Here is a 26,307-nt window from a genome sequence, read left to right on the forward strand (position 1 = left end):
CATACTATTCCGCATGTGTTTTTGATATGCACCATAAGCATGATAGCCGTGAAGCAAATGAATATTCCAAGGTTCTAATTTTACTGAAATGATCTACACTTTCTGCTTATGTCGAGCATTTTTTGGCATAATTTGGCATATCTTGCTAAGCCTTTGGCACTATTATGGACGTTTTCCCTGATATGCGACGAGTATAATATGCTCTTTTTTTGTAGCATATTTGGTCGAGGCCTAACTACGATCATCAGGCAGTGGGGTTCCCTGATGATCGTAGTAATACTTGAAACTCAGAGTTGTAACAAAGCATCCAATCTCTCTCTTGTGTATTATTATTAAATTTTGTATTTGTCCGTTGGGACCATCTTGTACCAACGCGTATAGCCGATTGGTTTCTAGTCTTGTGTGCAAATCATGAGATTTCATAACAAAACCTGCGCTGGTTACAGGGAGTGTGTTTAGTGCGGCAGTGAACTGGTTACAGTGTACTCATTTGCTCGGTGTGAGCTGGCAATGCACTTCCATGTCCATGATCTAGTCCATGTAGCGAGTTTTAAGTACACGGTTACATGATGATGTTAGTTTGACAGCATGAAACAAGGTGGAGGACACTGTGTTCGAAAACAGTCACCTTACTAGAGCTACAACCATCCACGGTTGGTAGAGCCCCGGTCCGTTGGGACCATCTGAACCATAATTATGCGTGTTGAACCCAGTTCTATAATACTACACTGCTGGCAACTGAAATCCGACCCCTGAGCGGTGCGCTCACATCGCAAAGACCCAACACGGGATGGTGAAACTAGGAAACAGAATAATAATCTGATATCGATACTAGTAATGTGCATCCACCGCTCAGGTGGTCGGATTTCAGTTGCCAGCGTGACTGTAGCATTAAGTAAGTAAATTATCGTATCCGTTCCCGAAGGGAACTCACGACGGCCGCTAACACCCGATAAACCCTAGCGGCAGATGCAGCGCCTTACGGTGGGGGTGAGTGGGCAAGTCTCACAACCACTGGCACAAGTGCCGAAAACGACCCCATTAGCTGCATCCATGTACCCCTTGTGCCTGGCCACAAGTTCCCAGTTGACTGTGGGTAGCAGCACGGCTGGAAAAACCGCTCCCAGGCAGGACTTGAACCAGGTACCTCTCGTATCTCAATCATGGTCTTTGACCAACCCACTGTGCCTGCCTGGTCGCATTGGGTTATAGAATACCACTACTACATGGTCTAGCTTTGGGAAAGGGTTACATGTGACATCTCCAAAGTGATAACGAGTTGAGCAAGACGCACACAGGCTAGTACGGGTGGATCCGATTATATGTCCAGTGCAAGAATAGTAACTTTCATTTTTCACTCACAAAGCAACTGTTCAGTACATAGGGTAGTGGTCTACCAGAGCAATCACACTCACCACCGTAGTGGTTTTCCAGAAATGAGTAGAAGCAAAAAACTACACTCGCAGCCACATACAATGTAATAGATAAATAGCCGAAAAACATCTAAATCCATCAAAGAACAGCCAGCAAGCGGGAGAAAAGGCCGTTAAATCAAGTGGAACAGCATGGCCAGTGGTGAGCATGGGTGACTGGGCAGCAGGGGAGCGCCTGAAAAACAATGACTCCCTACATTCCTAGCCGCGACCGCTCAACCGGGCTAGAGGAAAAACACGCCTTTCGGCCAAAAAACCTTTCTATTTCAATAATTCCTGCCCCGCTGCCAGTCGGACCCAAGAATAGAGACAGCAAGAAAGGGTATGTAATGTCCAGTGTATGTCATAATCATAAGCCACACACATTGGCATAGAATATCAAGAAGAACAGCGGAAGACCCCCATGAAACCAGGGTGGGCGGGCACCTTTAACTACCAAGAGGAAAAACAAAGACCACGATGGCAGGTTCAATGGAGTTGCTCAGAACAAGAGAAAACGCCGTGAAAAAACAAAAACGTTCACAGGCTCAGCTCTGTCGTTACATCAAGAGGATAGAACAGTAGCAATACAAGAAGTAGCAATGATACCGTATGTCCACTACACTGCATAATTTGTATTTCTATAGGAATGATTAGAAAGGACACCAGCTATTGACACCAGGAATGTAGCCATGGTTGGTCATGACCTGAACAAACTGGCTCGCATCGCTTCCAAAGTAGGCAACAATGACTTGGTGGTGGGTGATGGCATCATCATTGGTACTATCACCTGGCAAGTAAGCCTCTAGTGGCTTCCGAAGAAAGCAGTGCGGGTATTCGAGTAGCTTGGGGAAGAAGCTGGAGAAGAATGCCACATTCACAACGAACACTCCCGAGTCATACTCTCCAGCGTTGAACTTAGCCATTGCTGCACCAACGTAGACTGCCAGTTCATCATGGTCGTCAAAGCGGGGTCCGGAGAAGTTTCCCCAAACTGTTCCTCTCCATGGTTTCATGTATCCATGGGACATGTGCGTTGTTTCTGCATCGATGACACACTCCTCGTCGCTTGTCTCCGCTGGGCACACGGACACATCAAAACCAGGCCTAACCAATCGCCTGGCAATACCAGCCAGTTGTCCTGGTGTGATGGATATTGGAATCAGTGCTGGTAGTGGTGGTAGTGGTGGTAGCGCGTCGTCTGGTGAACGAACAGCAATGTCACCGTTTACATGCCGTTCACACTGTTGGCCGTGTTGCTGGTCATTGACCATGCCGTGGCCATTGTTACCACTGGTACTCATCACATGTCTGCTTGGGTGATTGCGATGTCTGCTTGGGTGATTGCGATGTCTGCTTGGGTGATTGCGATGTCTGCTTGGGTGATTGCGGCGCTTTGCTTGACCTGCGTGTGTCGTCCGACTGTTGGTCTCGAACATTGGTTGCTCATCGGCGTCGTCATCAGTGTAGCTGTAGGCACCATTGTAATCAACGTCACCATGCGCCTCACAGTCGATATCATGTTGCTCGGCTTGAGAGTAACCAACGGATCTGCGCTCATGTTCCCAAACTGGCTGCCTGCGCTTGTTACTGCTAGCCACCTGGGACAAAGCAGAGGAAGGTAGGCTCTCCTGCATTTCAAAGTCATCACCATGGAGATGATGCTTTGGCATGGTGTCCGCATTGCTGGTGCCGTTGCAGAGTATAGATTTGCCCTTGGCCAGAATCTCCTTTGCTGTCAATTGATGTATGTTCTCTGGTGGTGTTGATTCCAGAATTGCTTTCCAGAGCTGAAACACCTTCACTGCATTGTCTTCCAAAGAAATATTGTTGAACACTCGGAAATGCGACAAAGCCGTCGGAACTAACATGTTGGGGTCTTGACTGCGGATCATTCGTGCTATCTTGTACCCGCGAATATACTCATAGGCGTTGCTTCGTGACAGGCCAACCTCAGTTTTCGTCCACGCGTGAAAACAGCTAGTGCTTAGAAGATGCTCGTCGTATAGAATGGAATGGAGGGCTTGTCCGACGGCATAGTACGAATAATGTCTATTCTGCTTGATGATGCCTTTCCAGTGCAACAGCCTATCACCGACAGTCTGCGCCGTTAGTGCCGGAGCTACTCCTTCACTGCTTGCTGGCAATTGCGCCTCCAGTAATGGTGGTGAATCCCGATTGACCATCACGTCCATCACCACTTCATACGGTGAGGTCGCCCCGTGATTCTGCACAACCTTTGCTGCGGTCGACATTCTCGCTTCAGACTCTCACCTTCGTTCTTTCCTGAAGTTCTGCTTGGAAAGTTGGATGTCGTTGAGGTGCCGGTTGAGTTTCCGTCAGGCTTTTGATCAATGCACCTGTAAACAAGACAAATATACCAGTATTAAGTCAAGAAAAGAGTACTATGTGAAAACCTCTAGCTGCGAACAAGACAATAAGAAGTAGAAAGTATTCTTGCCCATGAACAAGACCCGAAACTTGTATGCCAGCGATGAAATAGGAAAATTGATTGGATGTCGTTGAGATCCCGCTTGCGTTTCCGTCAGGTTTTTAATCAATGCACCTGTGCGTTTCGGTGTTACTGTGACAAGAAAGGAAATGACACTGATAGCACTGCAGTAGCTGATAAGCTGTAAAATCCAATCTTACCGATGTGTTTTGAGTTTCTTCTCGGAAGCGATCCCCTGGCACCTCCGATACGATCGATTCGATCCCGAGCAGCTTGTCTACCACTGGTAGTTATTTATTTATTGCTCTAGACGCGGCTACTTCACAAACCTTCTTATCTTCTTCTTCAATCTAGCCGAGATGAGCGCACCGTACAGCTCCACAAGAAAACAAGGTCCAACTGAAAGAACATTAGGCTTGACTGTCGTTTATGTACAGCTGCTGAAATACAGGCGAGCTTGTCCCATTGCCATTGGTCACAGCCATGCTCGGCACAGGGTGTATTCCGCTTTGGAACAATCATGATGTCCAGTGGTCGCGGGGGAGTTAGACCCACTTACGTTCTCTGCTGGATTGTACACTTCAGTGTACGATGTAAATAAAATATTATTATGTAATGTCGATTACAAAATCGTCATGTGTGCTTGTGGGCTTCTTCATTGCCGCTATGGGGCTGTTAAGTGATAACGTCACAGTACCTTCGATACGCATAGCAACGATCCCACTGGGGACAAACAAAAGTAGCGTCGTCTCCACCAAACCAGTTGTCAGTGGCAACATTATAGGAATCGTGTACATTTCTTCGTTTCTTCTTTGCTGTTTTCAGTGAGTGTTTGGTTTTCTCTTTGTCCTTGATCTCGACGGTGTTGTCGTGCTCATTACCTTACTGAGGCGTCTCTTATGACTGTAGCCAGTGTCACGGAGGATTTTATTGGCGTGACGAGGTAGAACGCCGAGATCGAGCGTGAGAAACGCTCTGCATTAGTAGCTCCTGTAGAATGTCTTCTGGGATGGCGTATCCATGGTCAACAAAGCCAAGGTGCAAGACAGCATAAGAGATCGTGTAAACGATGTGAACTCCAAAAGGTAAGCTCCTGAACAAGTGGAAAGATATGTGTATTTACAAACTCTCTCTTCATCCATCGATTGCCGCTATGCATTGCATTTTGTCTTCACAGATAATCTGGACAAATAAATTGTAACTGGAGAGTGCAATCGTGCTTGGGACCCATCCCAATGTCATCACATGGCTGTGGTGACTAGTGTATACCTGTACCTGGGAGAGTTTTTCCTCAACTGAGACGGAGTGTAGGTGGATGGATTATGAGAAATGCGAAGATGTGGAGTAAGTTGTGTCGAAGAAATGTGTAATAAAATATAATTTACTTTACACTCAAACATACACTGTACATGTATGTACATGTACCATCATGATAATGATTCCATCTTCATATCTCCCCAACAGGTACGCCATACGCACCAAATACATGGTGTGTGTGCACACGCGCGCTTGCGGGCGCGTACATGCACACACTCTCATGCGTGGCAGAGTTGGCCGGATGAACAGACCACGCATTTGCACGAGGTGTCCGTTATGTCATTGGAATGCTGTACTTTATGACTTTATTCCAAAAGAGTATGTCTTGCCCCTGCCAAATGGAGTTTGTGTCTATGCTCAGCGGGTATCGGGCCACGACGCCACACTGCAGTCAGCCCCGGCATTAAAATAGCACTTCATGGATTATTTTAACTACTTTCCTTTGCGTTTACATGTAGTAGTTTGTTGAGCCCGTGGTTTTATTTCTGTGTTCTGTTATGATTGGCCTCTGGAAATAATCGGAGTGGATGTCATTTTTGTCATATGTGTGTGCCTTGTGCAACAGGTTCAAGGCTAGATGCACTTCACATTCGGCGTGCGATCTCGGTGTCTGGGACCTGATAACGTCTTGGTTGGATGGGTAATCGAGGATGATACTACTCGGCACACCAATGTACATGTCAATGTAATTTTTTACTTTTTCAGAGCTGCACTATTTACGGAAGAATGTGTCTGTTAGAGAGGAAATAAATAGTATTCACAAACAAGTCCCACTTATTGTTTCTGTTCGTACAAGGAAATTGCAATTTTTTGGTCATATTGTTCGTTCCGGCTGTTTGTCATTGACTGTTCTTCAGGGTTGTGTTGCTGGAGGTCGTGGCCGAGGCAGGCTCAGAATGTCATGGCTTGATATTCATGGACTGCACTTGACGTGCAGTCCCTGCTCGCTGCTGCACACGATCGATTTTTATGGCGCCCGCTTGTTCATACTTGCTCCGTGACGACCCGACGGCCTTAGGGCGATGGGCTTGTGATGATGACTATTTACGTCTTGATGCTTACTTCGGTGCTAGCGTGTTTCCCCCGGATTATTTCTATCATCATGCGTGTTCTTGGGCTGAGCGAGCACATGCACGAGTGTGCAGCTATAACCCCGTGTATCTTTGGTTACACTTTCTTCTGCAATGCATGTACCTTGTAACAGTATGTGCTTGCACTGCTTTGTGTGGCCTGCGTATTTCAGGACTATTCAGTGCATTAGACCCAGGTTGGTTTGGTTGCCGGATGATCTCTTGTTGCGTCGCTCTGTGTTTTGTATTCATCAATTTTTGGGCTTGAGAATTGAGCTGGTGTGTGGTTCCTAATATCAAAACATCATGCTGGTGCTGTGTGTTTTGATTATCGACTGTCCGAGCAGTCGCGATTCATTACCAGAACGGTCAATACTGTAGTCTCTTGACGTGTTTGTCTTTTTGTGTTTTCGCCGGGGGAATTAGCGGTGACGTTGCACATGGAACGGCAGTGTTGCATCACTGGACGACCCTGCCTCTGCATCTGACTTCATGTCCCCAGGATCTGGTGCAGATACACCAGACAGTCACTTCCTGTAAACACGCAAACAGCAAAAGAAGAGATCCCGCAAATCAGGAAAAAACATTGTGGAAAATATCGAGTAGAACATACACCATTCAATAATCTGGAGTAATTACAGCGAGACAAACATTTCAGTGCTCTCTCTCTCTCACTCTCTCTCTCCATTCTTCCAAAATACCCTGTAACAATTCCTTAGAATTATTTCATTTCAATATATTCTCAGGACATCATTCTGAACATAATAACTTCTTCCATGGGTCTTCAATCACCACGGAGAGCGAGAATATATCTAAGTCATGCAGTTTACGGGAGGTGCGAGCTGTAATGGATATCCCACTCACCCCCACCGTTAGGCGCTGCATCGGCCGCTTGGGAGGGCCGGGTTCCACTGCGGCTCCGGTGCACGTCTTTCGCGGTTTGAAACGTCATCACCCACCGCGACGACAACCGCCTGAGTTGGGATGTACACGTCAGCGCCATAGTGACCAAAGTTGCGAGGAAGATAGGCGACTTGTGGCGAGCCCGTCGATGCCTCTCCCGCAGCTCGCGCAAGATCATGCCGGATATGATATATGGTGCCTGCAGCTTCTCTGCAGCCCTCCGCGGGACCCAACTTCAGCGTCTGCAAGCCATGCAAAACCAGGCGATCCGATGCATTGATGGCAGCCCGCCATGTTCCGCGATGCAGCCCCTCCTGGCTGCCAACTCGATTTACCGCGTCACTGAACTTTTTAAACAAAAGCTCCTGATCTTCATTTGGCGTTGTTTAAATGACTCCACTAGCCTTGCTCTAGCCCAGCTTCTCAAACCAGCAGCATGCAGCGGCAGAAGTACGCGCCATCAGGATGCCAATGATCTGCTCAGCCAGCCAGCTCGCAGTCGGTGTGGCCAAACGAGATTCGCCACCGCAGGAGCATTTCTGTGGAACAGTTTGCCTAGAGAGGTGCGTACCGTATCCAGATTGAAAGATTTTAAGCTAGCCTGCCTTCCTTATGTATGCCTGAAATAGGTTGTGTTTCGTCAGGTTCTGACATGTTCCTTTCTTCTCAGTATTCTCGCTCGCATAGTACTCCACTTCTATGATAATATTGCCTATGCTGTTGCTCATTAGGATTTTGGCAAATTCTATCCTTCGCTTTCATATAACTGGGCCAGGAACCCGTTTGAACTTGCGAAGTAAAATAAAATCAATCAATCAATCATCAGTACCATAGTGACCGCGGCTCGAGCTGGAGCGCAGGCTCACCGCGAGCTTTTGCTACGATTCTTGATCAAAAACTGCGAGCCGCGGTCGCGGCTCGACCTGTTTCCCGTACTTTGCATTGTTTTGTACGCGAAAATTTTAAAATTCAAATTTTAATTCGTTGCGCAGGCCAGAACACGAGGATTATTTTGATTTCGCCCGCGCAGCTGCGCAGGCAGGTAAAATGTCATCAAAAAATGTGGAGCACGACCGCTAGGCCTTGACAAATTATGCTAATATTTTCGTGAAATTATGCTTTTCGCATTGCTGAAAAAATTGCAGAATTGTGCTATTTTTATGCTAAAAGGTATCATATTATGCCGCATTGTGCTCACATATGCTGCTAATGTATAATGGTTCTGTGCAAAATAACAGGGGAATTTTTTGTAGAGGGCGTTGTACTGTAGTAGCAAAAGTTCAACGGGCTCAACGCACCGTCCGACCTAGCTACGACCGTCACTGATTGTAGTGGACTGGACATGTTATCAAGGGAGTCGTAAACCTACAACTTTCTGGTGCATCTACTTGTACTTGTAGAACATGGACAACTGTATGGAATTTGATGCGAACAGGCGGATTGTTCCAATTTTATGCGATTCGTATGCAATTTGCCTCAAATTATGCGATTATTCGATTTTGGTAGGAATTATGCGAAAAATTTTGCTAGCATAATCTGTCAAGGCCTAACGACCGCGGTACCGCGAATGGCCAGTGTCAGTGGAACCGCGCTGCTCCGCTGCATGCAGCCAAGTGCCGCGGAGCAGCAGCGGAGCCTCAAAACTTTCGTGAAGCGGCGCGCTGAGGCAGTGGGATCAACGGCCAGTGTTCACAACAGCAGCATCCACACAACGCAGACGGGAAAGGTGTCAGCTAGGATTTGTATAGATGCCACAGACCTGAGCCTCGTGACAACTCCGGACTTCTGGCCAAGGCCTCTATACGCCCGGCCATGGGAGTACCGAGACCGCCCGAAGCCCAATCGACAACACCCTGCCGGCGCTGCGAGAGGTGACCCTACATTGGATGGTGCTGACAGCGCTGACAGCGACAGCACGGCATCTGCTGGCACCCCGCAATGATCAGTGGAGCTCCGCCGCTCCGCTGGCTGGTGACCAATGCATTTGGCCTCACCAACAAGCTGGGAGAGCTGCAGCATGCACTGCTCAACGATAACGTCGACATAGCGGTTATCACAGAAACGAAGTTCTGGGCCCAGACCGTAGCCTCTGAGACAATATTTCCAGGATACTCGCCTCCCATCCGACGTGACCGGGATGCATTTGGTGGCGGCATTGCTGTATGGGTGAAGTCCGGCCTCCCAGTAGTGCACCTCGACCAGATTCCCACTGATGACCACGAAGTCCTCTGGCTCGCCGTGGCAGAGTCCTCAAAGCCAACGCTGAGCACCTTGCAGTGCCACTATGCTTGCTCTTCCGCCAGTGCATGACGTCGGGGACACAACCACAGTCTTGGAAAGTGGCAAGTGTCGTCCCAGTCCATAAGAAACGGTCAAAGTCAGCCCCGTCGAACTATCGGCCCATTTCCCTCCTGTCGCTCATCTCCAAGACAATGGAAGCAGTTGTTAACCATGCTCTCACCAACTTTCTCGAACGAAATAATATACTCTCAAACCACCAGTTCGGTTTTCGTCGAGGGTTAGGACCTGCTGATCTCCTAACAGGACTACACCACCAATGGAGCAAGATAGCAGCTGCTGGCGGTGCTGTACGTATTGTTGCCGTCGACATTGCGGGGGCCTTCGATAAAGTCTCCCACGCAGGTGTCCTTCACAAGGCAAAGGCTTACGGAGTGTCCGGGAACCTCCTCAAGTGGCTCCACAGCTACCTGGCGGATAGACGAATCCAGGCCGTTGTGAGTGGACAAACCTCACCTAAATTCCGAATCAGCTCAGGTGTGCCGCAAGGGAGCATACTGGGCCCCACTCTGTTCCTCCTATATGTCAATGACATGGAGGACCACCTCCCAGCCACAACCCAGCTCGCCATATATGCAGATGACACCACGCTTTATCAGTGCATCCCATCCCTGACCGCTCTCCCAGTTGGCCTAGCGCAGCTCCAGACTGCTGTGGATGCCTTAGCTGAATGGGGCCAGAGCTGGAAGATCGCATTCGAGCCGACAAAGTCGCAAGTCTTGACAATTTCGCATCACCGTCAACCCTGGCCGATTCCTCCAGCCACTTTCAATGGGGTGGCCATAGAGGAAGTGGAGGAGCTGAAGTTGCTCGGAGTGCTCTTTGATCGGAGCCTCTCCTTTCGCTCCCACATTCGACAGGTTGCAGTCCGTGGTCACCAACGTCTTGGCTTCATGAGGAAGGCCCTGCCCATTCTCGACAGCAAGGCCAAGTATGCAGTGTATCGCGGCTTCGTCCGCCCAGTACTTGAGTACTGCCCGCTTTCATGGTTGGGTGCGTCCCAGTCTACCCTGAACCAGCTGGACCGGGTACAGCACCGAGCCCTAAAGCTCATCGGCCCAGGGTCATACCTCCCAAGCCTCACTGTTCGGCGTCAAGTCGCAGCACTCACATTCCTGTACAAGCTGCATTGGATCGACGGTCCCCCAATCCTGACCACCATGACACTACCGAGGGCAGTTGCAAACCAGCACCGGCGCTCCACTCGCCACCAGCAAAAGAACCAGCACCAGCACCAACTAGCACCGACACTGCCCGCCGGAGCCCGTAATAGTGCTCTCCGATCATTCCCCCATGCCACGATCCAAGACTGGAATCGTCTCCCATCTGCCCTGCTACGCAACCTTCCCACGCAGAAGGGAATGCAGGCATTCAAGGAAGGCGCCTACAAGTCGCTCCGCAGCCGAGACTGGCGTTCAGCCACAGATGCCCTCTGAACACTCCCTGAACACCCTCTCTGCTTGCACCCTGGCTCCCCCCTTTTTTTATTTTTTTTATTTTTTATTATTTTATTTATTTTTTATTTTTATTTTTTATTTTCTTCCTCTATCACATGTATCATCTTTCCGTTTTTCCTTCCTCTATATAAATGTACCCCCCTCCCCTCCCCCTGTGCCTACTCCTCCCCAGTTTTTGGTGCTCTGAAGTGTCGCTGAAGCCGAGACCTCAGGTCGGCGGAGATGCTCCAGTTTTCACCACCACAGTTGCGTCTGCAACCACCTCTACCATGCAGTATTCTGTTCTCGAGGTTCGTGGTTTCTCGTAAAAAAAAAAAAAAAAAAAAAGAGTCTTTCCACGCAACAATCTGTTGTTATCGGTGCCTTGTATCGGCCTGGATCCTGTGCGGACAACGACACCTGTCTGATTGAGTATCTTGGACCTGCACTAGACGTGGCCCCCACTCACGGCACTCACATAGTGCTAGCTGGGGATTTTGATGTCCATCACGAGACTTGGCTCTGCAGTAGCAAAACAACTGTACCTGGAGAGGCCTTAGAAGAATTGTGTGCTGAGCATCAACTCCACCAGCATGTCTTGCAGCCGACTAGGGGTCTGAACACCCTGGACCTCATCCTCTCCAACATGCCCGTTCCTATCGACACCACTGTCAAAGCGCCACTTGGTCGCTCTGACCATGGGGTTGTTCTTGCCGACTTTTATCTCACCCCTGATGCTGAGCAAGCTACCTCCAGGACTGTCTGGCGCTACAATCAGGCAGACTGGGGGCGCCTGCGGGCCTTCTATCGCACTACTGACTGGTCCACCATTGTGACTGACGACCCTGAAGAGTCCTGCAGGAAGCTAAGTGACGTCATCTCCAGTGGCATGCAGAAATTTATCCCCGCCAAGCAGCTTGTTACCCGCCCAGCAGACCCCAAATGGGGGACTCCTGAGTGCACCACAGCATTGAACACTAAAGACAAGGCATGGAAGGCCTGGAGACACAATATTTTCAGCGAAGCCCCCAAGGCTTGCTTCATGCGCTCAGTAGAAGATGCTATCCTCGCGAATGTGCGAGCTCGCACATCCTGGGAACTGAGAGTTCGTCGGAAACTGTCACGCGGAGGCCTGAAAGACAAGCAATGGTGGTCGGTGCTCAAATCTGCTGCTGGCGCCAGTCATGGCTCGTCTATACCATGCTTGGTAGATGACGCTGGTCACCAACTCCGTATGAATGCTGCCAAAGCGAACTGCCTTGGTCGCTACTTCGCCAATAAATGTAGCCTTGGAGATGATGACTTGGGCCCGGGGGATCTCCCTCATGTTTGCCAACCCGGGGTCACCCCACTTAGCCGAATCCACTTCCGCCTGCAAACAGTGAAACGCCTCCTGAACCAGCTCGACGTTGGCAAGGCGTCCGGTCCGGACAACATCCCTGCCCGAGTGCTCAAAGAGTGCTCCCATGAACTTGCATCGCCTCTCACGTCTCTCTTCGTCCTGTGCTTCCGTAAGGGTGTCCAGCCAGAGGCCTGGAAGAGTGCTCGAGTTGTGCCAGTCTACAAGAAGGGCAGCCTATCCAACCCTAAGAATTACCGCCCAGTCTCCCTCCTCCCCATCATCTCCAAAGTGATGGAGCGTATTGTGAACTGTCAAATTGTGAATCACCTTGAAAAACATCATCTCTTGTCAACCAAGCAGTACGGATTTCGCAGTGGCCTTGGAACAGCGGACCTACTAGCAGTGCTTGGGCATGATTGGTCACTGGCAGCTGGTTCTGGTGGCTGTGCCCACGTCCTGGCTGTCGACATTGCTGGTGCGTTTGACCGCGTGTCGCACCCCGGCGTCCTACACAAAGCGGCCACTCTCGGTATTGGCGGTAGCCTGCTGCAGTGGCTACGGGACTATTTGCGGAATCGCACACTAAGCGCAATCGTCAATGGACAGGAATCTGCTCAATTCCAGATTAAAGCTGGCGTACCCCAAGGCAGCATCCTGGGACCCACCTTATTCTTGATGTATGTCAACGATGCTGAGACCTGTCTTTCCCCATCAACACGAATGGGTGTGTACGCAGATGACACCACGCTGTACACCATCATACGATCCAGACATGACTCTGCTGGCAGTATTGCAGACATGCAATCTAGCCTGGATCGATTGAGTAGCTGGGGAGAACAATGGCCAGTTCGCTTTGAGCCGACAAAGTCGCAGCTGCTGCATATTGGCCACCACCGCAACCCCTGGCCACTCCCAGACCTAACGTTCGGAGCCCATGATTTTCCTTGTGGGGACGAGCTGAAGCTTCTGGGAGTGACCTTCGACAGCAAACTCACCTTCAGACGCCACCTCCGCAATGTTTCTCTTCGTGCCGTAGCCCGACTAGGATTTCTGCGTCGAGCATCAAGTTTCCTTGGTCGTGAAGGACGCTTGACAACGTACAGAGGCTTCGTACGCCCTGTACTCGAATACGCACCATTGACATGGATGGGCGCAGCCAACTCTCACCTGCAAAGTCTCGACCGAGTACAGCGGAAGGCCCTTGCTATCATTGGTCCTGACGCCTTGCTGCAGAGCCTAGCTGCCCGCCGCCAAGTGTACGCTCTCACGTACATGTACAAGCTAATGTGCCTTCAAGACCATCCAGATCTCTCTGCGCTCGTGCCGCCTCGCCAGGAAGCTAGCCTCGTCCCGCGGACAAGGTCGCAGCTCCGTGTCCGCCACCAGCATCAGCTACAAGCAGTGCTCCTCCCTACGGCCCCCAACTTTCTCCAGCGTTCGTTCCCATATGGTGTAGTGGATGAATGGAACAGGCTTCCGCAAGACATGTTTCCGGATCCGATGCCCCAGTTGAAGTCTCTCCAATCCTTCAAGACGAAGGTCCATCGCCACTTGCGTCAAAAGAATTGGCTCTGGGCTACGGACTCCCTGTGAGGCTATGCCACCCGTCAATGAGCAACTACCCTCGTCCATCATCTCTTTCTTGTTTTATATTTATTTCTCTTCTCATCTCTTTCTTGTTTTATTTCTCTTCTCATCTCTTTCTTGTTTTATTTTATTTATTTATTTCTCTCTCTCTCTCCCTCTCTCTCTCTCTCTCTCTCTCTCTCTCTCTCTCTCTCTCTTTTTCAGCTGACCAACAGTCCTCTTAGAAGCAGACGGACACATGGATAAGAAGTGACCGGTGCGTTGGCAGCTGGTGCATTTGCGATCCGCAGCAGGGCAAGGTCGCTTGCTATGAGCGGTGCGGCCACAGTTGGGACACTTGTCCGGCGAGGGCTTGCTGCCAGACTTGGAAACCTTGGCTGCGGGTGCTCGAGCTTGCTTGGATGCCATTCCTTTCTGCTTCTTATAGCTGGAACGAACGGCACTCACGGACGCGTCTCCAGTGGCCTGACTGGGGATACGTGACGAGGTTTGACTGGCAGCCTCCTCGGCGCGGCATAGGTCGAGGCAGGTTGCCAGGGTTAGATCCTTCATTGCCAGCAGCTTGTGTCGAACGTCATCCTGCAGGATGCCGGTAACAATGCGGTCTCGCAGAATTTCATCCGTGTTAGCCTGGAGCGACTGCTGGCATGTTTGACACATACGCCCTGAGCATGTCGAACAGACATCCAACCCGGAGAAGTTGCACGCATGAAACAACTCCCTCAGGGATGTGTACCACGCGTCGAACGTCTCTCCAGGTTGCTGGGCACGGCGGTAAAATTCAATCCTGTTCAGCAGGGGGTTGCGCTGGCGCCGGATGAACTTGCGTAGTTCAACCATGGCCTCCGGGACATCATGGGTGTTTGGCACCACAATCACACCTTCACGCACGAAACGTCTCAGGTCCTCATCCAAGGCCTGCCTAAACGCGGCCATCCTTGTCTCGCGGGGCTGCGCTGACAACAGCTGACACCGGGAGTAGTCCTCCCAGGCCTCGCTCCACGATACAAATTCAGCTAGATTCGCCGACGACAACAATATGGGCCGATCCACAGCGACGAGGTTGGTGGATGGAGCAGGAGCAGACGAAGCAGGTGCACTCGTGCTGCTTGCTGATCCTTGCGACATTGACTGCAACAAAGTTTGGAGCTGCGCATCGCGCTGGGCAGATGCTTGCACTTGAGCTTGGATCAGCTGCACCAGTTGGTTGATGTCCGGTTGTGACTTAGCACCATCCGCCATGGCGAAATCACAACTATCGATATCGTACTACAAGGCTACGAAAAAATTCTAGAACTTCGAAACGGACAATTTTCGAAGCGAAACGAAAACGGGCAGAGAGCAACACTACAGGTGGGCTACTCTACAACTGCAATGGAACTACTAGTATACTAAAGACTACAGGTAAAGTAAGATGTTCACTGCGCCATGTTGTGTCAACAAACGCAAACACACGAGGTAGGGTTTGTGATTTATCTTTCAGAAGACAAAGAGAAAAGACTTCTTGTCCATAGCAAAGGACAGGCAGAAAACCGTGATGCATGTGTGTACTAGTATGCGTACACACGCGAGTGCAAAAGGGCAATGCGTACAACAGGCAGAACATAATTATATGGATACACCAGCTGGGCCATACTGCCAGGTGTGTGTTTTACCAACAGTTGAACCAACCATAAGTACTGCTGCATTGGTGTCTTCAACTGCATATCTCATGAATATTCTACCTTCGAAAAAGACGAGAAACGAACCTTTCAGCAGTAAAGGAAACTCCTAGCTGCGAACAATACAAGCAAACCTCCACTCGTAATCCGAGCATGCATTACAGTCTATGCACAGTTGAGTCACAGTGTACAGTGGATACATTTGTATACTGAGCTTGGTGTACGCCCACACATTGTCATGTACTGAGCTTGATGAGCTTGGATCTACGCTGTTCGCTCTTCCGCGCTACATTATGTGGCGCCAGGCATTACTGCAATGTACGCCCACACGTCCCCCAACTAGTACAGGGCAGTATAGCTGATATCAAATGCCGTCAAATGTTCTGAAGACGTCGTTGGCAGAGCGACTGCTCGTACATGTAGTGAATTTAAGGGACACCTTTCCATCTAAGATACTTCTATAGTCCATTTCAAAAAGATTAGCAATCAGGTTTTGGTCTTAAAAAGTATGAAGATAAGGGAAATTTGGACAACAAAGTACATAGAATGGCTTGTTAGGACACGGCAAATTGTTCTGTGAAGGTTTCGGAACAATTGGACCAGCCGTTAAGGAGTTAGAATTTCGGCCAGGTTTCCGGCCTTTTCCCATGGTTTACAATTTGCCGTGGATGTCAGTATCGATTTTTTATCAAAAACCACGATTTATCCTTTCCTTTTTGGCCTTGTGGTTATGAATGCTGCTGTCTGCTGACCATGAAGTTGTGAGTTCAAATCCCAAATTATCTTCAAGTCAAACTTTTTTTTCATTGTTTTCGTGATCACGCTGGTACAAAAAGTACAAGCCAAAGAAGGTGGCTGCGTCAAACGACTTGTTGTTGTTGGAACTCGAGTTTCCTGCCTAACTTACTGACACTTGGCTGGTTCACGCCATGTGAACACACCCACAACACTGAAACGGTGTGAGTGAACACGGAAGTCATTGCGCTGTAGCTACGTGTTGTTGAATACAACGGCACATCGATCGATCGATTTCTCTTTGAGAATTATTTTAGTACTTCAAGATCGCCAATTTTTTATTTGAATTGAGGAGTCAACGCCGTCTTCTATCAGCTTTCACAGGCGTCTGCTTTTCTCAAAATATCGTCGAAGTCACACGGATAGCTTTGCCAAGTCATGGCCTTGGGAATGAGTCTGTGTCGATGTCGTTTTCGTCACATCGTGAGAGCAAATTGCATCGCAGCTCAAAGAAATTGGGCACGAAACGAATTGGGACCCATCCCGCTCGTCAACATTTACCACACTTTCGACATGTCCTCTCTGACTCGATACGAGGAAGAACTCGTTTGTTGTAAACCAGACGTTCATGTACCGACGTGAGTGAGTTGTCATTTTTCATGCTTTCGCGCGGATTATTTCTTCGAGTTCACAGTGAGTTTTTCCAGCCAGCTCTCGAGCGCGCATACGGTAAGACGGCAAACTCCCCGGGCGATCGCCAGGATTGCTAATCTTTTTGAAACTGACTGTAGTGGATCTCGCTAAGTGTGTATTGTGATAATAGCACTCACTCAGCTGAAGCACATTGTTACAGCCAGTTGGAAAAGAAATTAGAGCTTCCTAGTCAAAGAGATAAGAAACAGAACTTACTCACTGCAGCTGTTCAGCAGTCCTTCAGTTCTTCCAGTGTCCAAGAACGTCCAGCCTATCCTTCATAAACATGTACATGCACAGACAGAGGCACGAGCAGTTGCTGTTTCGTAACTCTGAGTTTCACGAACTGAATCGATCATCAGACGAAAATTTAACCAGTAATAGAAATTTAATGTACATACAGGTAGCAGCACTTGTCTTCCGCAATCTTACAATACTCAAATTCTCCAATTGAACAACCGTTTCGGCCAGCTTCTCCTTCTGCTATCGACTTAGAGTTCTACTGTTAGTGGCCTGTACCGTGCTGTACGCTACAATCAACTGTTCCATAGACATAAAGTAGCTATGCGTCTTCCACAAAAGTCGAAGACATACAGACAGCATAGCAGAGCTAACCTTTCTCAACGCCAGCAATGATGTACCGGTAGTTATGACGCGACGGATACATTTCCAGCTACACAGTGCTGCTCAATGAAATCCAGTGACGTCACTCAAGTACACGCCTTGCGTTGCGCAGCCCTAGACCTGCGAACACTGCGCAGCAAAATGGTGCAAGGTGCAAACTTGAGTGACGCGGCTGGATTTCATTGAGCGGGACTGTAGACTGTAGTATAACTATAAGCCTTGCAGCTGCAGCAGCACGTACACGTAGATCACTGATCAGCACCGTACTGGGACTGAAGTCACGTCAGTGAGGATACTTGTAATCGATTTCTTGCCTTAGTAATTACAAGGACTACACATGTACTTGTTATCATGCTGGGCCTCCCACTGCGTCTTACGCCACTACATCATACATGTGCGCACTAAACACTAAACCAAGTAGCCATTACCATGATTACAATACTGATAACGTGCATTAATTATGTGTATGGCATCTCACGAGGCGGGCGGCGGCAATTCTCGCAACTGATCACGCCCACAGACCTCACAATCATGTCATAGTGATGCACTGCTATGTGTACAGTGGTAGATCTACATTGCTGGAGAAGTACTCAAGTACGCTAAAGTTGAGGGTAGGTGCTTGACCTCACAATGGCTCTAAACCTGGTTCAACCATTGTTGACGTGACATACAGGATAGCGCTAAAACCGTCACAGGGGTATTTGTATTTATCTATTCTCGATCTCCACAGGCCTTAGCCTAAATCGTGGGAATCTCCGTCAACAGCTTATGAAGAAGAAGCTGAGGAGAGAAATAGAAAATAATAATTAGATGTAGAATGATGCGGGGTGGTAGTAATATTATAACCCAGTGCTCTAGGGGTGGTAGTAATATTATAACCCAGTGCTCTAAGACATCGCTACTCTATGTGGAAACCAGAGGGCTCATAACGGGTGATAGCAAAGTGTGTGCGTTCAAGAGCGATAAAACATTTTGGGCTGGATACAGTACGAATGGCAGCTGGGAGGCAGTTCCATGTGGCAGTAGTGACAAAGAGAAAGGTGGCACGGTTGTGTGTGCTGGCTCTAGCAGGCCCGAGTAGATGTTGGGGGCGCCTGGCGCTGTTTGATACTGTGTAGCCTAAGTCCTCCAGGGTCGTCATCTGGCTATGGATAAGGTGGTGGAGCTGAAGAAGGCACTGAATCATGAATGTGTCTTCGCCATGCGAGACTGGGCCACTGGAGGTGCGCGAAAAGTGAGGCTTTCGGCTCCGTTTGAGAAGGGAGCGCGCCATACTGCCGCAGCATCACACGTGCAACTCTTGCCTGTAGCCGTTCTAGGGTAGTAGCCTGAGCACTGGAGAGTTGAAATAATTGCCAGAGGAATGAGGCGTATTCATTCCACAGGTCGAACAGGGTGATGAGTGATACAACACTGTAATACCGGTGAGTGGTGCGTTCTTGCAGGTGCAGGTGGATCAGTTCGCATTTGGGGGGACAATGGGCCAGTTCTAATTTCCTACTTTTACGACGGGGCAGCACCAGTAAAGGTTTTTCAGAACCGCTCACAGAGCGGTTTTTATACGGATAATTATTATTAATTTTGTAGTCAAGTGGTTTGCTTCACTGTCCGAAGAGTGCTCAATGCCCATGTAGGGCAGAGCCTTGTACACATGAGAGAGATTGGAAGCTTTGTTACAACTCTGAGTTTCACGTATTACTACGATTAGGCCTCGACCAAATATGCTTGCGCATATTTCCGCATATTTTGTGAGACAGTTCATATATGGCATATTGAGCGACAAAGGGAACATTGGAATAAAGCCAGCATATAATTCAAATATTCTGAAGAAAATGAGGCCAAAACATTCATATGATGGACAAAATGCGTTCAGGAATACCTTTTATGGATGAATTTGGAATGGTTGAGGCGTTTGCTACATTTCCCCATGGATGAACACTATCGCTACGGTTGCTGGGGACACACCCCAGCCATACTATTCCGCATGTGTTTTTGATATGCACCATAAGCATGATAGCCGTGAAGCAAATGAATATTCCAAGGTTCTAATTTTACTGAAATGATCTACACTTTCTGCTTATGTCGAGCATTTTTTGGCATATTTTGGCATATCTTGCTAAGCCTTTGGCACTATTATGGACGTTTTCCCTGATATGCGACGAGTATAATATGCTCTTTTTTTTTTAGCATATTTGGTCGAGGCCTAACTACGATCATCAGGCAGTGGGGTTCCCTGATGATCGTAGTAATACTTGAAACTCAGAGTTGTAACAAAGCATCCAATCTCTCTCTTGTGTATTATTATTAAATTTTGTATTTGTCCGTTGGGACCATCTTGTACCAACGCGTATAGCCGATTGGTTTCTAGTCTTGTGTGCAAATCATGAGATTTCATAGCAAAACCTGTGCTGGTAACAGGGAGTGTGTTTAGTGCGGCGGTGAACTGGTTACAGTGTACTCATTTGCTCGGTGTGAGCTGGCAATGCACTTCCATGTCCATGATCTAGTCCATGTAGCGAGTTTTAAGTACACGGTTACATGATGATGTTAGTTTGACAGCATGAAACAAGGTGGAGGACACTGTGTTCGCAAACAGTGACCTTACTAGAGCTACAACCATCCACGGTTGGTAGAGCCCCGGTCCGTTGGGACCATCTGAACCATAATTATGCGTGTTGAACCCGGTTCTATAATACTACACTGCTGGCAACTGAAATCCGACCCCTGGCCCTGAGCGGTGCGCTCACATCGCAAAGACCCAACAAGGGATGGTGAAACTAGGAAACAGATATCGCTATAATGTGAAGCCACCGCTCAGGTGGTCGGATTTCAGTTTCCAGCGTGACTGTAGCATTGGGTTATAGAATACCACTACTACATGGTCTAGCTTTGGGAAAGGGCTACATGTCACGTGACATCTCCAAAGTGATAACGAGTTGAGCAAGACGCACACAGGCTAGTACGGGTGGATCCGATTATACATGTACATGTATGTCCAGTGCAAGAATAGTAACTTTCCATATTTTTCACTCACAAAGCAACTGTTCAGTACATGGGGTAGTGGTCTACCAGAGCAATCACACTCACCACCGTAGTGGGTTTCCAGAAATGAGTAGAAGCAAAAAACTACACTCGCAGCCACATACAATGTAATAGATAAATAGCCGAAAAACATCTAAATCCATCAAAGAACAGCCAGCAAGCGGGAGAAAAGGCCGTTAAATCAAGTGGAACAGCATGGCCAGTGGTGAGCATGGGTGACTGGGCAGCAGGGGAGCGCCTGAAAAACAATGACTCCCTACATTCCTAGCCGCGACCGCTCAACCGGGCTAGAGGAAAAACACGCCTTTCGGCCAAAAAACCTTTCTATTTCAATAATTCCTGCCCCGCTGCCAGTCGGACCCAAGAATAGAGACAGCCAGAAATGGTATGTAATGTCCAGTGTATGTCATAATCATAAGCCACACACATTGGCATAGAATATCAAGAATAACAGCGGAAGACCCCCATGAAACCGGGGTGGGCGGGCACCTTTAACTACCAAGAGGAAAAACAAAGACCACGATGGCAGGTTCAATGGAGTTGCTCAGAACAAGAGAAAACGCCGTGAAAAAAAAAAACGTTCACAGGCTCAGCTCTGTCGTTACATCAAGAGGATAGAACAGTAGCAATACAAGAAGTAGCAATGATACCGTATGTCCACTACACTGCATAATTTTTATTTCTATAGGAATGATTAGAAAGGACACCAGCTATTGACACCAGGAATGAAGCCATGGTTGGTCATGACCTGAACAAACTGGCTCACATCGCTTCCAAAGTAGGCAACAATGACTTGGTGGTGGGTGATGGCATCATCATTGGTACTATCACCTGGCAAGTGAGCCTCTAGTGGCTTCCGAAGAAAGCAGTGCGGGTATTCGAGTAGCTTGAGGAAGAAGCTGGAGAAGAATGCCACATTCACAACGAACACTCCCGAGTCATACTCTCCATCGTTGAACCTCTCCATTGCTGCACCAACGTAGACTGCCAGTTCGTCATGGTCGTCAAAGCGGGGTCCGGAGAAGTTTCCCCAAACTGTTCCTCTCCATGGTTTCATGTATCCATGGGACATGTGCGTTGTTGCTGCATCGATGACACACTCCTCGTCGCTTGTCTCCGCTGGGCACACGGACACATCAAAACCAGGCCTAACCAATCGCCTGGCAATACCAGCCAGTTGTCCTGGTGTGATGGATATTGGAATCAGTGCTGGTAGTGGTGGTAGTGGTGGTAGCGCGTCGTCTGGTGAACGAACAGCAATGTCACCGTTTACATGCCGTTCACACTGTTGGCCGTGTTGCTGGTCACTGACCATGCCGTGGCCATTGTTACCACTGGTACTCATCACATGTCTGCTTGGGTGATTGCGATGTCTGCTTGGGTGATTGCGATGTCTGCTTGGGTGATTGCGATGTCTGCTTGGGTGATTGCGGCGCTTTGCTTGACCTGCGTGTGTCGTCCGACTGTTGGTCTCGAACATTGGTTGCTCATCGGCGTCGTCATCAGTGTATCTGTAGGCACCATTGTAATCGACGTCACCATGCGCCTCACAGTCGATATCATGTTGCTGGGCTTGAGAGTAACCAACGGATCTGCGCTCATGTTCCCAAACTGGCTGCCTGCTCTTGTTACTGCTAGCCACCTGGGACAAAGCAGAGGAAGGTAGGCTCTCCTGCATTTCAAAGTCATCACCATGGAGATGATGCTTTGGCATGGTGTCCGCATTGCTGGTGCCGTTGCAGAGTATAGATTTGCCCTTGGCCAGGATCTCCTTTGCTGTCAATTGATGTATGTTCTCTGGTGGTGTTGATTCCAGAATTGCTTTCCAGAGCTGAAACACCTTCACTGCATTGTCTTCCAAAGAAATATTGTTGAACACTCGGAAATGCGACAAAGCCGTCGGAACTAACATGTTGGGGTCTTGACTGCGGATCATTCGTGCTATCTTGTACCCGCGAATATACTCATAGGCGTGGCTTCGTGACAGGCCAACCTCAGTTTTCGTCCACGCGTGAAAACAGCTAGTGCTTAGAAGATGCTCGTCGTATAGAATGGAATGGAGGGCTTGTCCGACGGCATAGTACGAACAATGTCTATTCTGCTTGATGATGCCTTTCCAGTGCAACAGCCTATCACCGACAGTCTGCGCCGTTAGTGCCGGAGCTACTCCTTCACTGCTTGCTGGCAATTGCGCCTCCAGTGATGGTGGTGAATCGCAATTGACCATCACGTCCATCACCACTTCACAAGGCGAGGTCGCCCCGTGATTCTGCACAACCTTTGCTGCGGTCGACATTCTCGCTTCAGACTCTCACCTTCGTTCTTTCCTGAAGTTCTGCTTGGAAAGTTGGATGTCGTTGAGGTGCCGGTTGAGTTTCCGTCAGGCTTTTGATCAATGCACCTGTAAACAAGACAAAATTTAATATACCAGTATTAAGTCAAGAAAAGAGTACTATGTGAAAACCTCTAGCTGCGAACAAGACAATAAGCCTGTATTCAATGTAGAAAGTATTCTTGCCCATGAACAAGACCCGAAACTTGTATGCCAGCGATGAAATAGGAAAATTGATTGGATGTCGTTGAGATCCCGCTTGCGTTTCCGTCAGGTTTTTAATCAATGCACCTGTGCGTTTCGGTGTTACTGTGACAAGAAAGGAAATGACACTGATAGCACTGCAGTAGCTGATAAGCTGTAAAATCCAATCTTACCGATGTGTTTTGAGTTTCTTCTCGGAAGCGATCCCCTGGCACCTCCGATACGATCGATTCGATCCCGAGCAGCTTGTCTACCACTGGTAGTTATTTATTTATTGCTCTAGACGCGGCTACTTCACAAACCTTCTTATCTTCTTCTTCAATCTAGCCGAGATGAGCGCACCGTACAGCTCCACAAGAAAACAAGGTCCAACTGAAAGAACATTAGGCTTGACTGTCGTTTATGTACAGCTGCTGAAATACAGGCGAGCTTGTCCCATTGGTCACAGCCACGCTCGACACAGGGTGTATTCCGCTTTGAAACAATCATGATGTCCAGTGGTCGCGGGGGAGTTAGACCCACTTACATGTACGTTCTCTGCTGGATTGTGCACTTCAGTATACGATGTAAATAAAATATTATTATGTAATGTCGATTACAAAATCGTCATGTGTGCTTGTGGGCTTCTTCATTGCCGCTATGGGGCTGTTAAGTGATGACGTCACAGTACCTTCGATACGCATAGCAACGATCCCACTGGGGACAAACAAAAGTAGCGTCGTCTCCACCGAACCAGTTGTCAGTGGCAACATTATAGGAATCGTGTACATTTCTTCGTTTCTTCTTTGCTGTTTTCAGTGAGTGTTTGGTTTTCTCTTTGTCCTTGATCTCGACGGTGTTGTCGTGCTCATTACCTTACTGAGGCGTCTCTTATGACTGTAGCCAGTGTCACGGAGGATTTTATTGGCGTGACGAGGTAGAACGCCGAGATCGAGCGTGAGAAACGCTCTGCATTAGTAGCTCCTGTAGAATGTCTTCTGGGATGGCGTATCCATGGTCAACAAAGCCAAGGTGCAAGACAGCATAAGAGATCGTGTAAACGATGTGAACTCCAAAAGGTAAGCTCCTGAACAAGTGGAAAGATATGTGTATTTACAAACTCTCTCTTCATCCATCGATTGCCGCTATGCATTGCATCTTGTCTTCACAGATAATCTGGACAAATAAATTGTAACTGGAGAGTGCAATCGTGCTTGGGACCCATCCCAATGTCATCACATGGCTGTGGTGACTAGTGTATACCTGTACCTGGGAGAGTTTTTCCTCAACTGAGACGGAGTGTAGGTGGATGGATTATGAGAAATGCGAAGATGTGGAGTAAGTTGTGTCGAAGAAATGTGTAATAAAATATAATTTACTTTACACTCAAACATACACTGTACATGTATGTACATGTACCATCATGATAATGATTCCATCTTCATATCTCCCCAACAGGTACGCCATACGCACCAAATACATGGTGTGAGTGCACACGCGCGCTTGCGGGCGCGTACATGCACACACTCTCATGCGTGGCAGAGTTGGCCGGATGAACAGACCACGCATTTGCACGAGGTGTCCGTTATGTCATTGGAATGCTGTACTTTATGACTTTATTCCAAAATAGTATGTCTTGCCCCTGCCAAATGGAGTTTGTGTCTATGCTCAGCGGGTATCGGGCCACGACACCACACTGCAGTCAGCCCCGGCATTAAAATAGCACTTCATGGATTATTTTAACTACTTTCCTTTGCGTTTACATGTAGTAGTTTGTTGAGCCCGTGGTTTTATTTCTGTGTTCTGTTATGATTGGCCTCTGGAAATAATCGGAGTGGATGTCATTTTTGTCATATGTGTGTGCCTTGTGCAACAGGTTCAAGGCTAGATGCACTTCACATTCGGCGTGCGATCTCGGCGTCTGGGACCTGATAACGTCTTGGTTGGATGGGTAATCGAGGATGATACTACTCGGCACACCAATGTACATGTCAATGTAATTTTTTACTTTTTCAGAGCTGCACTATTTACGGAAGAATGTGTCTGTTAGACAGGAAATAAATAGTATTCACAAACAAGTCCCACTTATTGTTTCTGTTCGTACAAGGAAATTGCAATTTTTTGGTCATATTGTTCGTTCCGGCTGTTTGTCATTGACTGTTCTTCAGGGTTGTGTTGCTGGAGGTCGTGGCCGAGGCAGGCTCAGAATGTCATGGCTTGATAATATTATTTCATGGACTGCACTTGACGTGCAGTCCCTGCTCGCTGCTGCACACGATCGAATTTTATGGCGCCCGCTTGTTCATACTTGCTCCGTGACGCCCCGACGGCCTTAGGGCGATGGGCTTGTGATGATGACTATTTACGTCTTGATGCTTACTTCGGTGCTAGCGTGTTTCCCCCGGATTATTTCTATCATCATGCGTGTTCTTGGGCTGAGCGAGCACATGCACGAGTGTGCAGCTATAAACCCGTGTATCTTTGGTTACACTTTGTTCTGCAATGCATGTACCTTGTAACAGTATGTGCTTGCACTGCTTTGTTTGGCCTGCGTATTTCAGGACTATTCAGTGCATTAGACCCAGGTTGGTTTGGTTGCCGGATGATCTCTTGTTGCGTCGCTCTGTGTTTTGTATTCATCAATTTTTGGGCTTGAGAATTGAGCTGGTGTGTGGTTCCTAATATCAAAACATCATGCTGGTGCTGTGTGTTTTGATTATCGACTGTCCGAGCAGTCGCGATTCATTACCAGAACGGTCAATACTGTAGTCTCTTGACGTGTTTGTCTTTTTGTGTTTTCGCCGGAGGAATTAGCGGTGACGTTGAACATGGAACGGCAGTGTTGCATCACTGGACGACCCTGCCTCTGCATCTGACTTCATGTCCCCAGGATCTGGTGCAGATACACCAGACAGTCACTTCCTGTAAACACGCAAACAGCAAAAGAAGAGATCCCGCAAATCAGGAAAAAACATTGTGGAAAATATCGAGTAGAACACACACCATTAAATAATCTGGAGTAATTACAGCGAGACAAACATTTCAGTGCTCTCTCTCTCACTCTCTCTCTCCATTCTTCCAAAATACCCTGTAACAATTCCCTAGAATTATTTCATTTCAATATATTCTCAGGACATCATTCTGAACATAATAACTTCTTCCATGGGTCTTCAATCACCACGGAGAGCGAGAATATATCTAAGTCATGCAGTTTACGGGA

The 26,307-nt window shown here is 48.3% G+C and overlaps 2 protein-coding genes across 5 annotated transcripts; both read right to left on the reverse strand.

The window, feature by feature from the left end:
• Positions 1–1,391: 1,391 nt before the first annotated feature.
• On the reverse strand, positions 1,392–17,192 carry LOC135820742 (uncharacterized). 4 transcript variants are annotated; one of them, XM_065333761.1, is made up of 2 exons: positions 17,127–17,192; positions 1,392–3,772 (listed from the first exon to the last, which is right to left on the reverse strand). In XM_065333761.1, the coding sequence occupies exon 2, from the start codon at positions 3,665–3,667 to the stop codon at positions 2,066–2,068; it is 1,602 nt and encodes a 533-aa protein (XP_065189833.1). In that variant the 5' UTR covers positions 3,668–3,772; positions 17,127–17,192; the 3' UTR covers positions 1,392–2,065. The 4 variants fall into 4 exon arrangements, with proteins under 4 accessions (XP_065189833.1, XP_065189832.1, XP_065189831.1 ...); XM_065333760.1 differs by having other exon boundaries at positions 17,123–17,192; XM_065333759.1 differs by lacking the exon at positions 17,127–17,192 and adding an exon at positions 4,194–4,302.
• A 4,074-nt stretch (positions 17,193–21,266) lies between these two features.
• On the reverse strand, positions 21,267–24,237 carry LOC135821327 (uncharacterized). The gene is made up of 2 exons (XM_065334385.1): positions 23,282–24,237; positions 21,267–22,973 (listed from the first exon to the last, which is right to left on the reverse strand). The coding sequence occupies exon 2, from the start codon at positions 22,866–22,868 to the stop codon at positions 21,267–21,269; it is 1,602 nt and encodes a 533-aa protein (XP_065190457.1). The 5' UTR covers positions 22,869–22,973; positions 23,282–24,237.
• Positions 24,238–26,307: the final 2,070 nt, after the last annotated feature.

Source organism: Sycon ciliatum, chromosome 7 (assembly GCF_964019385.1).
Source record: "Sycon ciliatum chromosome 7, ocSycCili1.1, whole genome shotgun sequence".
Taxonomy (NCBI): domain Eukaryota; kingdom Metazoa; phylum Porifera; class Calcarea; order Leucosolenida; family Sycettidae; genus Sycon; species Sycon ciliatum.

Coding starts and splice junctions, on each gene's coding strand:
- LOC135820742 (XM_065333761.1), bottom strand. CDS start 3,667: ATGTCGACCGCAGCAAAGGTTGTGCAGAATCACGGGGCGACCTCACCG.
- LOC135821327 (XM_065334385.1), bottom strand. CDS start 22,868: ATGTCGACCGCAGCAAAGGTTGTGCAGAATCACGGGGCGACCTCGCCT.